The 17956-nt window shown below is 43.7% G+C and overlaps 1 protein-coding gene across 8 annotated transcripts in view; it reads left to right on the top strand.

Annotated features, from left to right (window-relative positions):
* CEMIP (cell migration inducing hyaluronidase 1) overlaps window positions 1-17956 on the top strand; it is a 101062-nt gene that overhangs the window by 75641 nt on the left and 7465 nt on the right. For all 8 annotated transcript variants that reach the window (XM_021537589.4, XM_021537588.3, XM_085588323.1 and 5 more), the window contains 11 exons: window positions 3647-3852; window positions 5717-5786; window positions 6546-6674; window positions 7366-7451; window positions 10133-10264; window positions 12144-12179; window positions 12264-12419; window positions 13920-14100; window positions 15325-15540; window positions 16447-16658; window positions 17093-17278. In XM_021537589.4, the coding sequence (XP_021393264.1) occupies window positions 3647-3852; window positions 5717-5786; window positions 6546-6674; window positions 7366-7451; window positions 10133-10264; window positions 12144-12179; window positions 12264-12419; window positions 13920-14100; window positions 15325-15540; window positions 16447-16658; window positions 17093-17278 (1610 nt within the window). The remainder of the gene's footprint in view (window positions 1-3646; window positions 3853-5716; window positions 5787-6545; window positions 6675-7365; window positions 7452-10132; window positions 10265-12143; window positions 12180-12263; window positions 12420-13919; window positions 14101-15324; window positions 15541-16446; window positions 16659-17092; window positions 17279-17956) is intronic.

Genomic DNA, 17956 nt, shown 5'->3' with positions numbered 1-17956 from the left:
TTCCAGCTGAAGTGGCAAAGAGAAATTTGGACAGGCTGACATAGCTGATGAAAGCAACTTAATTCTCTTGCTATTATTGAACAACCACAATTCTCTAAATGATCATACTTTGCCTCCATGACAAAGCACCCAAGAGAAATCTTGTCATTTAGGACATTAGTCAATATAACCCCTCTTGATTTTAGTTTATCAAAATGTGTGAATATGAAACTACCTATAATGGTTTTGGGTTTTTTTAACCTCATCATTATTGCTGATGGCTGAAAAGAAAGCCTCAGTGAACTAAAGCAATCTAATCAAGTTTGTTCAGTTGCATCACACAAAACATGCTCCAAATGTTGCATCACTTAGGGTAGCTCTGATACACATCTGCAGTCAGCACTCTGTGCCTTGATTCATCAGGTGATCCCACCACAATCTCCTCATCTGCTTTCTGACTCTAATTTCCTTCCTTTCCTCTTCCTTCTCCCCCAGATATATTCAAAGACACCCACATGGGTTTCTGATGACTACAGTAGTTATTATATGCATTTCCCAGTTGCCTATTGTCTTTTTACTTGGGCAACACCAGCTGTTTCTACATGCAAGAACACCATTCCTGCAGACAGAGATGAGCTCTGTCTTTCCCCAGGTAACATTCATTCCCTCTGAGATCAGGTAGATTCAAAGTGTACTTTCCTGAGGGAAAATTTGCCTTATTGATGTGTACAAACCAAACTTTGGAAATAGCCATAAAATTTCTAGCTGGACTGTTAAACCTCAGCACAGCAGAGCACTTAATGATGTCCTTAACATTAAGCTGTTGATTTCAGAGATGCTTCTTGCATGAGTGTTGTAGAGTACCTGTGCAGATGTTTTAATAAATGGGAGAGGGGCATCAGTCATTTTTTACTGTCGTTAAAGCAAGCAGGTAATTTACATGCAGGCTCTCCTGCTTGCTTTGCTGTCACTTTTCTCATGTCACTTCAGGGATACTCATAGGTTCTAAAAAGTCTAGGAGAAAAGAGTATCCAGTTATTTATGATGACAGGTATTTTTCTGTGGGTCTGCACGGTCTGTTAAAAGTATTTGTCTCGACATTTGCTCACCTCATTGATGGGTTATTCTGCACTTGCATGTAAATTCATATTAGCTGAGGGGCACGGAGGGTCCTGGAAACAAATCTGTAGAAATAAGTTTCTCACCATAATTATTGTTTTAAAATGCAATAGTTGCCCAATGGATTCCACAATATATTGGCCAAAAAAAACACCTAGTTACACCACTGCAATCCCAGGGATGGAACTTTGCTCTGATTCCCACTCTCCATTGGATCCCTGTGTGTAAGCTAAAGTAGAAGCAGCCACTGGGGAAGAAAATTAAATGGGAGTCAGTAAAGTCTGGTAGGATCCAGGGGAGGCCTGTACTTCATGGAATAAGAGTTTGTGCTATCTAGCAGCTTCAGTAGTATCTGCTTTTACTAATCCAGCTATACTTCACAGCAATTTTTTGACAGGAAGGGCATTATCTGGCTCTAAATTGCTCATGGGTAATGTAAGATTATGGACTATTAGCAAGGTTTTAATCAAAGAAAAAATTAAATACATTAGAAGAGTGATTTTGGAACAAGCATCTATTTTCTATGCAAGCATTTCAGCAGTGGCCTTGTGCATGAGAACAGGCACAGGAGCAAGTCAGAGGTGACTGAGAGATGGCTTGTGGGGAAATAATTAATCAAGGAGAAGATGGCAGATGCCTAAGGGACCAGATTCCTGGCTGGTAACTCCCTCCTGTTCTGTGGGCTTTCAGGGATGAGTTGGAGAACAGCAGGTGTTTGCTGGCTCTGAGCCTCTCTGGCAGTGCACAGCCCTGTCTCACCCTGCTCCTGCTCTCTCACTGCCCTGGGAGATGTGATCCCCTGGGATGGCACTCCCCTGCTTTGCCCCACCTGAGGCTGGTCACTGGTTTCCATGTCCCTGTCCTGGTGAAATGTTGTGCCAGCTGGAAAGATAAATGGCTGAAGTGGCAAACATTTCTCTAGGGATACTGCTTCCATCATCTGAATGTCCCAACACCATCGCTTATGTGTCTTTTTGGTGTTACTGTCCTGTGAGAGAAAGCTAATGGGATTTAGTGGCAGTTTCTGTGCAATTCTGACATCTCTGTGGTTAAAAGATTTCCTCTACATGTTGGAAGCCTTCTTCTGCATGTTGCTCACTTTCTTGAAGTGTTCTGTCTTGTAAACCTTTATCATAACAAGGCTGGATAGTTCGGGATAGACAAGGCTTCTGAGGGAGTACCATTTAGTATATACATTTTTCATCTAAATAAAGGAGGCTAAACCTTGCAAAATCTATCATTTTATTAGACATTAGTGAATTCCAGTGAGGTATCTTAATGGAATGTACCATTTTGCAGGTCATTTTAGCAGTGTTTAATTTACTGCGATGATTTGTGCTCAGAGATTTGAGTATTTACACTGGAGCATGGATGCTACATAATAGAAGTCTGTGTGGTTGTAAGCCAGTAATAGATTTGGCAAGCAAAGTGTTTGTTCTCATGTGAAAACATATTTGTAATCATTTCAGCACTAATACTGGGATTTTATTTGAAATTGGTGCTCCTTGCCTCAGGAATGAGGCGTGAAGGTGACAAAGACATCTCAAGCCTGTTTACAAAAGCAATTCATGCACTTGGTCTCTAAGTGACACCATGATGAACAGGTCTTCTATCCAGGTTAATTCTGCCCTCTGTCCCCTGACAATTATTGTTTCATCAGAAGCATTTAGAGGAATCTTTGTGTGGCAGGTTAACCTTTTCCAAGGTGAAAATCCAAGTTCATTGATGAGTGGTGGCTGTTGGGAACAGCATGGAAAGAGCCCAGGACATCCAGACCTTCCCCTGGTTAAAAGAGACCTGAAAATAATTTTCTATATCCCAGATTCACCCACTGACAACGGACTTGCTGGACACACTGGCTGTTGCTTCCTATCTTATCCCATCCTTAGGCTTTAAACTCACATTCCTGCTCTCAGATCTTCCAGTGGTGTGAGTGGTGTTGTTCTGTCCAGCCAACGGCATCCTGATGTTACCAACATCCAAACCAAAACCAGGACATCATTGATTAACACCAGCTGATGTGTCTCAGGGTCAAGCAAAGCTTCTGTCAACAACTTGAAGAAAAAGATCAGGTTAAACCTAAAACAAGCCAGCCTGTCTGGAAAACAAATTTCTGCCTCTCTGATAGCCTGGAAAAATATTTTTTCATCTCAGCTGCATTTTTGAGTTACATTTTATGTAGCTGCTCATGTAACTCCACATGAAGATGAATGAGCCCAGATGTGATTTGAATGTCTAATTCCTCCCCTCATCCCCCACCCTGTGTTTTTTCCAGCCTCATGCTAAGTCAGTCTCTGATTTCTCAGGCAAACAAAAGAAAGGAATGAGCATTTCCTAGGTGATGACAAATTCTAATTAAGTGCTAGAGTTATTGCTTTGACTATAAGCTCTTATGGGCTGAGAGGAATCTTGTTTTTGGTTTTGGTTATAGATCCCGAGTTCAAAAGGGAGCTGAGGCTCCTATGTGCCATCACACTGAAGTTTGTTCTAATTGTGTGGTGGGCGACGTGTTAAAACCTTAACACTGACCTTTGTTTTGTACATGCAGGTGAAGGACGTGGTGGGTTATGATGCTCTGGGCCATTGTTTTTTTACGGAGGATGGGCCAGAGGAGCGGAACACGTTTGACCACTGCCTCGGGCTGCTGGTGAAAGCCAGCACTCTGCTCCCCTCGGACCGCGACAGCAGGATGTGCAGGCTGATCACAGAGGGAGCCTACCCGGGCTACGTCCCCAAGCCCAGGCAGGACTGCAGGTGAGAGGGAGCCTTCCTCTTCTCTTCCTTCTCTTTGCAGGACTTAGCCATAACAGACAGCATTCTGTGTATGTGATTATGCAGATATCTGTAGGGGTCGGGGCTGTTTGCCCCAAATTTGGAGAGCACTTTCCTTGGGGTCTTCATCCTTGTGCTGTTCAGATGCCTACAGACCTAGTGTGTACTTTAAACTTTTTATATAAGGTCCATTGAGACCTTATATAAATAAATATTGTAAATCCTCCTTTAAAGCGTGTGCCTTTTTGTGCTTTTTGAGGTCCTGAACCTGATGGCTCAGGAAAACATTGCTTAGTTAAAAATGGGCCATGTTCTGACATTCGTGCTCATCTCAAACGGCAGCTGTTTTTGAAAAGATTTCAGTATCATCTATTTTGTCCTCAGAACAAGATGAGGTTTTGTTCAAACAAAGGTGTTTTTAACTTTTTAGTTTGGCAAGAGAGAGAGAAGAATTCATGCAATGCTCTTTTTCACATCTGTGTTTGTTTATAAAATACACCTAATGTCCCTGTTCTTAAAATAAGGGTTAATTAGCCAGTGTTCTAATTTTCTACTGATAATTTGTTTAATAGTCATAGGGACATATTTTGTATTTTGTGTGTAATTTTGAAGATTGTTGCATGAATGAGTGCTTCCTAATGGAAAAGTGTTATGGTACTTTGATCTGCCCTGTCTTTCTTTATAAAAGAATTCAAGATCTGGTCAGAAAAACGGCTCAGCTTGATTTGCACTGGGCTTTTCCAGCCTGGAAATGCACAAGTACACCAACACAAATCCCAGTGCAGAGACAGGGGATGAGCACCAGCTGTGGCTCCACCAGCTAGGGAGAGGCAGGCAGGGAGCTGCTGCTAAGAATTAAAACAGGATTGTGCCAATGAGACTGTAACCTGCCCAATCCATGTGGCTCTGAAGAGCTGGATTAGGCTGAAAGACAGGTCACGGTGGAAATACACTGTCCTTGCCCCTGCCTGCTCAGCAGGAGGTGTCTATAAATAATCCAAATTTGTTTATTTCTAGGCCAGTCCCATGCCCAAAATAGAAAAATTTTGCTGTTTTCATGATAAAGTCAGACAAATGGAAATGCATCAGCAAAATCAGTTGGCCTAAAGCCTGTGATGGCAAGATTAAAATAGACATAGGGGTTCCACAAGTTTATATCCTGAAGAAGTGCTAACCTCACACAGCAAATTTTGGGGCCAGTCTGCTGACTGTAAGTGCTGGATGTTTCCCGTACCTGTTGATTAACAAATTCTGTATCTAACAGGATGGAAAGTGATGGATGGATTGATCTGTCCTCCTTGATGGGACTCTTTCAATTAAGAGCCTTTTATGTGCACTAGACAAATGGAATGCTTTTGTCCCAGAAGAAATGTGCAGGAGGGTGGGAGCAAATAAAGTTAATCAATCACAGCAGCTCTTGGAACAGGCAGATATGGGGGTGCATTTGGAAAGCCCTTAGTAGGCAATTCATTGGGTTCCTTGATTAAAAGAGTCTCTAATGAACCCAAGGGCTTATGTGGGGACAAAGTTCTTTTCTGTGACTTGTGCAACAACATATTTACCTTATCATAAAACATGATTGACATCTCACAGATTCATAGCAGGCTTGGAATTTTGAAATTCCTCATTTAATATGTGGTGTTTTAAAAGATAAGGCCATGTTCTCTGTCAAACCACAGAGGACACAAGATATAAGAGAAAGAAAAAACAGATTTCTCTTGCCCCTGGGCAGGACCCCTTATCTGGGGAGGCATCAGCCCTGCCTGCACTGGGGGAGTTTATGGGTGACTCTGGTGTGTGCTCAAAGCATCATTTTCATGTTATTCTTTGTTTTCTTGACCTGCAGTGCCGTATCCACCTTCTGGATAGCCAACCCACACAACAACCTTATAAACTGTGCAGCTGCTGGATCTGAAGTGAGTGCACAAGTTTCTTATTTGGTAACAGCTCAGGCCAGTGACAGCCCTGCAAGGCTGAGGGAGGCTCTCACTGGAATAAAACCTATTTTTAAAGCTGCTTGATTGAGACACACATTAATGTGGCTGGTGCCACCAATAAAAAGAATGGTTTTACTTTTGCTCCAAACTTCTTGTCACTTGATGTTTCTAGAGCTGGATTTAACAAAATTTCATAGTGTGCAGCCTGAATAAATTAAATAAATGTGACTGTGGAGTCACAGAGAAGCCTTTGGCAATGGTATTGTTGATTGAAGTACAGTAATGGGTGCTCTGAAATTTCAGTCAGCCCTAATGCTAATTCCACAGGCATTTCTGGTCACGTCAGGAGCCCCTATTGTCCTGAGAAGACATAAAAACAAGAAAACCAAGGCTGAAACAGAGAGATGTGGTCTTTCCAAAGCTTTCAAATCTTGGCTACCTATATTAGGACTCCATGATAAATTTTTAGGCAGCTAAATAAAAATTATTTGATTTTTAAGTTTGGAAAGTCTCACTTACACTTCAATATTGATGCCAAAACTTTACCTGAGGCACCCTGAAGATCAGAAGGGTGAATATCAATGTTGATGTGCATTAACCTCTTTGCTGCAGGGTGTTACACGGGTCAATGGCCGTCATTTGTCCTGGAATCTTCTGGCGTGTGTCTCGTGGCTTTGCTGAGCTCTCCTGGGGCTAGTGCAAACCAGCAAGGTCTCAGATGTCCCTTTTCTCTCTCAGGAAACAGGTTTTTGGTTCGTCCTGCACCACGTGCCCACAGGCCCCTCGGCAGGGATGTATTCCCCCGGCTACTCGGAGCACATGCCGATGGGGAAGTTCTCCAACAACCGCGCGCATTCCAACTACCGGGTGAGTCTGCACGCAACGGGAACGGGAACAGGAACACTGCCCTTGGAACAGACAGCATCCCTCCCTCCCTCCAGCTCCCCGGGCCTGCAAGCCATTGGTGCCTGTGCCTCCTGCTTCCCTGGGAGCCCTGCACGCTTGTTCGTGTCTCAGATCAGTGTTTGGGGCTTGCGGGAGTGCTCGGAGCCAGCCCGCACCTGCTGCACTTGGGCATCCAGAACGCTCTCCCCTCTGCTGCTTCCCTGCCTCTCTGCTCCTGAAATACTGCTCCAGGAGCATCTGCTGGAGCTTGTCTAATTGCACACCTCAGCTGCCAGCTGGCAATCACCTGAACAGCTTCTAGAGGGATAAGCACGGCCGCTCTGTCTAATCGCCGCCTCTGCTTATTTACTCCTCATTGTTGTGGGGCTGTGTGTTTCTGAGGGCTTTAGACTGAAGCAGAAGGTTTAGGTGTATGGGAATACATGCAATTATGAGAAAAGTGCAGCTTTGGAAATTTGCACCTATTTTGGGGCATATATGCAAGTCTGGCTCTTGCCAGAAAATACTCTGTTTCACATGCTATTAACAGAAGCTGTTCTTAGCATCATGTGGGTGACTTTGGCTTAGAACAATTGGAGGTAGAGTCTGGAGATGGAAAGAGCTGTAAAATTTATAAATATACTGTGATAATTGCATTTCTGTTTTCCTTTAGGCTGGAATGATCATTGATAATGGCGTTAAAACCACCCCAGCCTCTGCCAAGGACAAAAGACCTATCCTGACACTGATTTCTGGGAGGTAAATTGTTTTGCATAGTTTGATTTGGAAAAGACTTCTCTAAAACACTGACTGAAAGCTATGAAATTGCCCCAGGGAACCTCACAAGAATCACTGCAATGCCTTTTGGGGGCTCTTTTTGAGGAAAGATCTTCACTTAGATACACCTTGCTGTTTCTGACTTCATCTCTCCATTCTCCTTTATAAGGGGCCCTCAACACCCACACCCTTCTGGTTTCATCCTCATTCTTTAGCTCTGAGCTGAGCTGGTGTGGATATTACATCTGCTGTAGGGTGTTCCATTGATTTTTGAAATTTTTAGATAAGGAAGAAAATTCACTGCCTGGTCAAAAGTCCCTCTGGGCAGAAGTTTCTGGAAGGGCTTCTTAGGAATAAGATATTTGAGTATTTCTTGGGAATGCTATTGATTTTGTTCATTCTTTTAGAACCTGCTTGAACAGGAAGTGTTTATATCATGGAGCTCATGTTTTGATTTCATATTTCAGTCTAGTTCCAGGTCTGACACTGCAATAACAATCACAGTTAAATACACAGAGTGATCCTTCATTCCTGCTGCTGTGCACAGTCTCTCTGTGGTGTAATGGAGTAATTTAGAAATAATGGAAGCCTCTCTATAGATTGTATCATATCAGCAGCCCTACTGTGGTTGGGTGGCTTCTGTGAGCCCACTCCTTCCCCAGAGCTGGCCCCAGAGGAGGCTGAAGAAAGGGCTGCACTTGCACCCTTGTATCTCATTAGAGGTTGAGTCTGGCTCTTAGTTACCAACCCCCAGACATGTGAAAGGACTCAAATGCTCTCAAATTTCATAGTTCCTTTCCTAACAGACCAATTGCCTCCAGTTGCACCCTAACCAACATTCCCCCACAACTGCATTTCTTGACAGAAGAAACCATGTAAGGAACATGCTGAAAGCCTCTGCCCAGCAGGGGAGAATGACAACTCTATCTCCTTCTCATCTCTGAGGTGTGTGTTACCCAGACTACTGTAGTCATGCACTGGGCAAGCATTACAGGGCTGGGATCCATCATCCTTCCCAGGAGAGCCCAGCCAGGAGCTCAGATATCCGTTATCCACATCACCCCGGCGCCCTGGCTAGCAGCTGATGCTAAAAGATGCTCAAAAGTGAATGTTACTTACATTATTTAAATGCTCAGTTAATTTAAGTGATTAATTCAATAGTAAAAGTAGCTGCTAAAAAAATAACTTAAGAGCAGCCTGCTCTTGGGAGCCTGATGCTGCTTTTCCATGCAGCTGAACACATGCCTTGGGGAACTGCCTGCTGCCACAGGCGCAGTCAGTGGTTAGAAAAGGCAATTTCTCCCTTGCCATACAAGGGCAGGAATGGCCCTTGGAAGCCAAACAATTCATAATGCACTCATGGTTGTGCTCAGGGATTACCCAGCAGCATAAACTGCAGCTCAGATTATTTATTTCATCTTCCACCTTTCATGTGTCAAGATGGAACTGAATAAATTACTAAAGTTTGGCTGGCTGGAGCAAACTGGGAGCTAGGCTGGACTGTGACAGAGTTGGAGAGATTATTCTGCATTCACTAACAGCAATAAATGTCCAAGTTAAATTCTGGACCCTGTAGTGTTCCTCCAGTTATCATGGATGTGAATGAAATTGGAATTGAGCTCAAAATATCTGTGCTTAACAATGCCTGGGGAATTCAAAAGAGCTGATACTAAATCTGTCTCTGAAAGTAAATTCACAGTGATGAAGCTGCCAAAGCAATATTCATTTATTGGAACCCTATCAGCCTGATGCTCAGTTTTAGATTGATATGATGGCTTATTAAGCAAAGCAAAGTGCTATTGAATATCTGTTAGCAATTTGACAGCTTGGCCTCGCTATCCATGGTGAGGAATGAATTTTAATCTCTGAACCATCCGTTGCTGGCACTGAGTTGGATACTCATCTGTCAGGTTTTCTAAGATGTGTAATGTGATGGAGGATGCTCCTCCAGGAGCAGAAAGGAGTGTGGTGCCTCAGGATGGGGTACACAACAGCCAAGCTCAGCATCACCTTGCTCAGATCCTGTGGCCCAAGCTGTCAGGGAGCAGCTGAGGGCACACATTGCTGCAGTTCCTGCTTCTATCTGCTTTTTTTTTTTCACCAAATCAGGCCAATATTTCCTCACAGTGAGAACTTCAGGGTTACTAAATCTTGTACGTGTGTCCTGTATAGTAGGAGTAGTGAAGGACATACTCTCAGCCCCTCTCCAAGATTTTTAAATTCCTTTCCACAGCAAGAAAAATTTGGCAGTGGTTCTCATGGCCACAATATAGCCAGAGTTAGGAGATAAGAATGCTCAAAAGGGAAAACAAAAGGATATTATCTAAATAACAGGAACATGCTAGAGGATAGCAGTAAGGGATTAAAAAAAAATCTGGAACTTTTGGGAGCAATACTAAACTTTCCATGCTTTCAGCATGACATCAGCCATACAATGCTGGAAAGGTGAAAGGAAACTTGGAGCAGGTCTTTGCAACTGTCTTCCCTGGAACTTCCTTCCCTTGGCAGCTGGGTCTGGCCATCCCAGCTCGAGCAGACACGCTCATGGATGGACTGTGGTCCCAGAGCTCTTCCTGGGTTACCTCAAAGCAGATGTTTAGCAGCCATGCAGGCAGCATGGCCACCTTCCCTCACCAACCTGTCCTCTCTCCTTCTGCTTGCAGGTACAGCCCACACAAGGATGCTGATCCTTTGAAGCCCAGGGAACCTGCAATAATTGAGGGCTTTATTGCCTACAAGAATCAGGATCACGGGGCCTGGCTGCGAGGTGGAGATGTGTGGCTGGACAACTGCCAGTGAGTTTTGCCTTATTTCAACTCTCAGAGTTCAGCCTGGTGTTTATGGCAAGCATAGCTGTGGTTCAGACTATTTATATCGCTTTGCACCTTTCATATAGCCAAGACTGAAATGAGGATGAAATGTTAAGCCACCACAGGCATTATTTTACACAAACAAAACCTGTTTTGTCTGGGCTGAGAATCCCTCAGGTTGTTTCTCTGTGTGATGCTGACCAGCATCTATACATCGTCACAATACACACACACAGACACACAGATGCAAATAACTAAAAATAAAACCTTTTTTTTTTTTTTAATATGGAAAAATGAGGTGCTTTGAAAAGAAAACAGTGAAATGCACCACCTTTCCTGGCTCAGCCTGGTCACAGATCAGTTTTATGTGGTTCAGTGTAATGCTGAATAAGCAAGTACTGTTGAAGCAGACATGAAACTATGCATCACAGCAGCAAGGGAGAGAGTCTGGGCAAGTGTGTGTTGTGCTCTTTGAAGGCCATTTCCTGCCCTGGCCAGAGCTGATATTTGTTTTGCACTTGAAAACAGATGATCTGCTGCAGTTTCTGTTTCTGAGCCAGGCTTCTGATATCAATCCTAGTGAAGAGGAGAAAAAGGAAAAAGTCCCTTTAGGAGGGATATTGTGATAACCCTGGAGGGAATGGCTGCCACGCTGATATCTGGTGTGCAATTCGCTGCCAGAGCTGCCTTACCTTTGAGTGACCCAAACCTCTTAAAGCAACCAGTGGGATAAGCTGGCAGTAGTGACCTGGTGAGAATGGGCTGTAGCAGAACACTCAGAAATGTTATATTGGGCAATACAGTTTGTGTTTCTTATGACCCACAAGAATCCATCCTTCTCCAAGGCCAGGAACTGTTGTACTCACAGATCCCACTCAGGTCACTGGGACATTTGCATTGCTCATGGAGCAAAGGCAGGGTGCTAAAACACCAAATACTTTATGAATTTCCAGCTGCAAATCTCTGAGTTGTGTGAATTGGAGGAAGCAGCCACCAAACTGTAATTGTCTTTATAGCCAGAACCATTTCCATTTCTACGGCTAGAATCTATTTATCTACCCCATTAACAAGGCCAGCGTTAATGTGGCCTGCAGGGAAGCAAGGAGGCGATAGGGTGGGAAGGGCTGCCACCTACAGACAGCAGCACAGTGAGGGGATCTGCTCCCAGACCACTGCCAGGATCAGTGACAGACGTGGGAGGTGATGCCGGTGTGAAGACACCATCAAGACTGGCTCGAACTATCAATTCATTGTAGCATTTCTCTAAGCAACAGTCAAGGACCAACATCTATGATTTATCTTATCCTGAAATTTCAGCAAAATAGAAAGATATTATATTTTTTTATTATTATTATTTTCAATAAGGAAGCTCTGATTTCTGTATTCCTGTTGAGGAAAGAGAAGCCAAGCTGCTCTTTTTTTATCACTTTGCCAAGCTCTTTTATGGAAGCAGTTTGTGAAACATGAAGACAGTGTATAAGGCAAAGCACCATTAAATAATAAAAAGTGGTTGGAGTGGGAGATAAGCATGATTCTTTTATCTACCAGAGAAAAGTGTGTGATCATTAGACAAAGGGATAAACTTTATCAGGCAAGTAAACTATGGCTAGAAATCACCATCTTAACCCAGCTGGAGCAATCAGGTGTGTGTCTGCTGTTTCATGTGATCTGCAAATTCTGCAAGATGTGCCAAAGGATATCTTCTAAAACTGGAATGGGAACAAGTCTGGAAAAACCCGAGTTCCCCTGAGCACTGTACAGTAATTAATCCCTGCTGTCTTCCTCTGGTTTGCTTGTTCTAGTTTGACGTGACAAACCAAAGCAAGCCCAAATCTCTTCTGAAGCCTCTCTCTTGTCTTGGCAGGTTTGCTGACAATGGCATTGGGCTGACCCTGGCGAGGTAAGCGTGGCAGGGCAGTGTGCAGCCTGGGCAAGGGCTGGGCTGGGTGTGAGCAGCCCTTTCACCTCCAGCCCTTTCTTTCAGCGGTGGGACCTTCCCTCACGACGACGGCTCCAAGCAGGAAATCAAGAACAGCCTCTTTGTTGGTGAGAGTGGGAACCTGGGCACCGAGACGATGGACAATGAGATCTGGGGGCCTGGAGGTCTGGATCACCGGGGAAGGACCCTGCCCATCGGCCCGTAAGTTCAGCTCAGCACATCAAAGCTCACTCACACTTCCCGCTCCCAGCACAAATCCAGCCCAGTGTGGTTTCCTCAACACTGTTCAGTTTAATAACCATTACACAGAAAGGATTTAATTTCATGTTTCCTAATCCCAGAGTCCTCACTGTGCAGCTGCTGCTGGCAGGTACATCCTTACAGGCTGCCAAGACAGATCAAGCTCGTCTTTCCTTCCCCCTCCCCTTTGCAAAGGGATTTGGGAGGACAGCAAGAGTACTCTGTGCTAGCAGGGCACCTCTGAACGTGTGATCAGCAGTGCTGAGCAATGAGCTGAGCTCCATCAGCTGCCAGGAAGGCTCATAGAAGCCTTCCTAGGCTTGCATGTGGTCATGGGTGTGATCAGTGCTGTTGTTTCTGTTGCTCCTGCAAGGGACTTTAATGCCTTTGTTAAGCAGTTTTGAAATGGCCAGTGAACTTCATGTGTAGCCTCCTCCTAGACTTAGTCCTACAGATTGGTTTGCAAGTGCAATGCTTTTGCTTCCTAAAAACACAGATATCCTTACAGTGGCTCCACAGTGAGCAAACAGTTCAGCTGATGCTTTTCTGCCATATTGCAGGCCTAAATTTTGCTGTCAGCAGCGATGTTGGAGACTTATTATAAGCTATACCAATAATGAAAACCCATTCTGCTGAGACTCTCCTAATATCCTTTACACACACACACATACACACACATATATATATGTGGACATATCTCATCTTGGATGTTGTATGCAGAAACTCAGAACAAATGCACTGGAGCAGGCAGGAATTCTCTAAGAGATCACACAAGGAAGGGATCAAATTTATTTTTCATAAGTGACATTTGAAATGTATTATTTTAGTCTCTTAAGCATCTTGTTCATTTAATTGTTGTGAAAATGGTGTCTTCTTTACCTTGCAGCTGATATCAGAAAAGGCTGATAAAGATTAATTAATCTGCCCTGTCAACTCTTCTTAGCTCTATAGATTGTAGGATCTTTCCTTGTTTTCAAAACCTTTTTTTTATTGCAGTTGATCTGTAGTGCTTCTCTCCAAATCCCTCTGAAAGATGTGGTGGGACTTCTTTTAGCCTTGCCATTACTTAGCCCAAGGAGTCTGCACAGCTCTGCTGAGTTTCAGGTTTCACTGCTGCAGAACTCATTTTTGATGGCAAACACGAATTTATTCATCTTTAGGTCAGTCCTTTGGCATTGCTGTTACTTCCTTCCCTGGAGAAGTACAGGCTAAATAAAGATGATCTGTTCAACATGAGAGAACTCGAGCTGAACTTGCAGGGATAAGAGGACTTCACAGAGCTGAAAAGAAGGGAAATCCCTTATCTTCCAAAGCAGGAACTTAGGAGTCATCCTATGGCCTGCAAGAAATGAAAGCAGCCACGAAACAAGCACTGTGGGACCGTGCGTGTCTAGAATACATCTCCTCCTGATGTTAACGCGCCATGACCAAGTCTCTCTGTCTCCCCCGAATGTATTTTAGGGATTTTCCCATCCGAGGGATCCAGTTCTACGACGGGCCCATCAACGTCCAGAACTGCACGTTCCGCAAGTTCGCGGCGCTGGACGGGCGGCACACGAGTGCCCTCGCCTTCCGCCTCAACAACGCCTGGCAGAGCTGCCCCAACAACAACGTCACCGCCATCCGCTTCCAAGATGTCCCCGTGAGTCACCCTTCCCACACAGCCCTCCGAGCCTTGGGAATGGGGCTGTGGGCAAAAAAAGAGAGAATCTTGACGGTTGTCTTTGCCAGAAGTCTAACAGTGCAAAGAAAGAGGAAATGGGATGGGCGCGATAAGAAGATCCAATTGTCTGTCAGGTTTGCAGCAGAACAGATGCAGGGATTGGTTCAAAAAAAAAAAAAAAAAAAAAAAAAGCAGCACTGAAGTAAAAATAATTTCCAGTTCTGTACGACTCAGAAACTGAAGAATCAGCCCCCCTTTATTTTCAACAGTGGTATAATATTAAAGCAGCAGAAGGAAGTGTGTTCTGAAAGGCCTGACTGACCTAGAAGCAGAAAATACTGATTTTGGGGAACAGCCAGTGAAGCTGAGCTGATGCAGGATAATTCCGTAGCCCTGCACACCAGGGTAATTCCAGACTCCAGTTCTGCAGACATAAATGAGAGCAGAGTCCAGCCAAAAGGGGTTTGCCAAATTTTGAATTACAGTATGAACCTCTGGGTGCTGGTCTGAACCCGTCCTGGGGCCTGTTCTTTTGAGTTATTTTTGTATTTGCCTGCAAAAATACATGCTAACTGTTTCACTGAGGTTCACCTTTAGCAGCTGTTAAATCCAGCTGCCAAACATTACAAACAAATAAATAAATAAAGTGGTTGAACTGAAATGATTTGTGTTGCCTAATTTTCAAAAAATTAGCAGGCTTGCTCACAGGTCACGAAAAGTGCTGAGCAGTGCCAAATATGATGGGAAAGGCAAAATTCCCCTACAAGTGTTGGTTGGTCACTCTCACATTGCACAAGGCAGGCTGGTGACATGACATTTATTTATGCTGGATAAAAATATCAGTCACAAGTTGCCTGAGCAGCCATTTCCCAGGGCTGACTGTTTCCCACATTGGTATGACTTCATGTTAGCAAACAATGAGTGAAGTGGCTCTCGTGTAATTGCTCCGTCTCCTGAACCTTCCTCCAGAATTTTCAAACAAATCTTCCCACTGATGAAGCTGAAACTGTGGGGTTTTTTTAACCTTTCCCCCATGGTCAGCAGGGAAATGTGTGTCTGCTCTGCCTGACAAGTCAAACACACCTTTTAAGCCAGAAAATGGGTAATTTGAGCCACTGTAGTGACCAAGGGCATCCTTTTCTTGTACTCTTAAGTGACAAATTCCTTTCTGGAGATGTAAATTTGTTCCACTGTTTTGTTTAGATTACTTCAAGAGTCTTCTTTGGAGAACCTGGCCCGTGGTTCAATGATCTGGATATGGATGGTGACAAAACATCAGTTTTTCATGATGTGGATGGTTCTGTGTCAGAATATCCAGGCTCATACCTGATCAAAGAGGATAACTGGTTGATCAAGCACCCTGACTGCATTGATGTACCTGACTGGAGAGGCTCCATCTGCAGCGGGCACTTTGCACAGGTAAGGCTGCTCACCTTGCAGTATCATTATCACTTTGGTTTCTTTCAAATTTCTTGGTACTTTAAAGCTTGATCTGTAGAAATGATCTTTCTTCGGAGTGCTCAGTGTTTATTTATCAGCATGTCTGCACAGGTGGCTTTGAACATGAGGAATACTGTGGTGTATTTTCTGAAACCTTGGCCTTGGCTGCTGACAGCTCCAACTTCTGCCTGAAGCCTCCTGAGAGCTCCGTGGGCATTCATATATTAATATTCATAAATCCATGGGCTGTCAGCTAGTTATTTCCCCCTGATTTATGGAGGGAAGTGTTGCCCATAGTGTTATGGGAAATGTGCTGATGAGTTGAAATTAGATTTCAGCTTCCGTGGTCTTTCATCCTGTGTGTGACCACCAAACCATTCTTCCCACCACAGGAGCCCTGAGTGCTGCTGCTGTGTGTCCTCACTTTCCTCTGCTGAAGGGCCTGGCTTTGTCTTGTGTGTTGCAACAGTTGGGGTTATTTATGTGTAGTGCCACTAAGCCAATTTCTAACCACTGAGCTGGGTTTCAGGCTTCTGAAATCCAGACAGAGGGATCCTTCATCAGTACAAGTCAGATGTCTGAAGTAGATACTGTCCTGCTGCTGCAGGATGCTGTGGAATATCTCAGCCCTCTAGCAAATGCACTTGAGCTCAGTGGATGAGGAAATGAGCTTTTTTTTTTTTTTTTTTTTTTTTCTGAAAACATTTAGCTTTGTTGAAATGGAAGTCTAAGAAATTGAACATAAGTGCACAGCCCACAGGTTCCTGCCCAGCACACAGGACTTGCTCCGGCACACATCTATTGAGTATCTGAACCTTTCAATGTAGTTCATTGAGCCCTTGGTGATCTTTTTTTTTGGTTGTTTTTTGGTTTTTTCCCATCTAGATATACATCCAAGCCTACAAGCCAGCCAACCTTAAAATGAAAATAATAAAAAATGACTACCACAATCACCCACTCTACTTGGAAGGGGCTTTGAGCAAAAGCACTCATTACCAGCAGTATCAGCCAGTTATAACTCTGAGGAAAGGCTACACCATCCACTGGGACAAGACAGCCCCTGAAGAGCTGGCCATATGGCTCATCAACTTCAACAAGTGAGTGAACTGAAGCCCAGCATTCCAGCACAGTCATGTAGCTGCACATTTTTAATGGGTGAGGTCATCACCTCACGAGCTCTTCCAGAATGAACATGCCTGTTACAGGAAGTCTACTGAGTTCATCTTTTCATGAGCCATCTCAGGTTCTTGCTTCCTCCCCCAGAAAGCTCTCTAAGATAACACAGTTCATTTTTGGAAGTTCAGAGCTAATTCATTCCTGGTGCATGGAAGTCAGGTGTAGAAGTCAGGAGCAGACCTGCCCTACTTTGCTTAACTGTTATGTCTAATTTATGTTGCATTAATCCAATCTAAACCATGAAAATTTTAGCTGGACAGGAAAAAACTTATTGTAAATTATTTAGTTTGGCTTCTAGCATGCCAGGAAAATAATAGTTATAACTTGTTACAATGTGGGTCTTTGCTATTTTTAGGAATGACTGGATCCAAGTAGGGTTTTGCTATCCTAAGGGGACGACATTTTCCATTCTCTCAGACATCCACAACCGTCTCTTGAAGAAAACATACAAAACTGGGACCTTCTACAGAACCTCCCAAATGGAGAAACTGGAGCACAGATACCCTACCAAAGGGTACTACTACTGGGATGAGGACACTGGGTAAGATTGGCCTTGCTGGTTTGGACATTGCTTGGGGAATGCTGTGAGCTGTTTGCGTGATGCCACTAGCGGGGATTGCAACCAAACCAGGAAGGTTTTCTGGAAGTGTGACCAGTGTTTCATTTTCCTGGGATTCCCAGGCCTGCCAGTCATTCACAACCTCTGCTGCACTGCCAATTATGCTGGGAAATGCTTTTCCAAGTGAATACAAATTAGAAAAGAAAGTAAAAAAAAAAAAAGACAAAAGCAAAGTGCCGACCACGAAACTTAACTGAAGACATGCACAGCCCTTATTGTTTTGAACAACAACTATTTATAAATCATGGCAGGGATGCACAGGAACTAAGTGCAAAGCCTGTTATTTTAAAGGATTAAAATAATGTGAAAGAAAGAAAGACCTAAAGTACAAAGCCTGTATTTCTACATATATGTATCACTATAGAATAGTGCTCAGAAGGTGTTAAGGTGCTATCTGATTTCTCTGTTTTACTTTCCATGAGATCCCTAAACCATTTCTGAGATCTCCCTTTTATTTGCATGTTGGATGTTGGACACTATAAAACACGGTGCCAAGGCTGCAGTGAAAATTATTACAAAGCATAGGAAAGAATCCACAAAAATAGAATGTTTTTGCACAAAGAAGTTTGAAGCATGCTGTTTGTTTTTTTTTCCTGCCTG

Source organism: Lonchura striata, chromosome 10 (assembly GCF_050655825.1).
Source record: "Lonchura striata isolate lonStrDom1 chromosome 10, ASM5065582v1, whole genome shotgun sequence".
Classification (NCBI taxonomy): Eukaryota; Metazoa; Chordata; class Aves; order Passeriformes; family Estrildidae; genus Lonchura; species Lonchura striata.
Note: the sequence above shows the minus strand (reverse complement) of the source record. Positions and strands in the feature narration are given on the sequence as shown.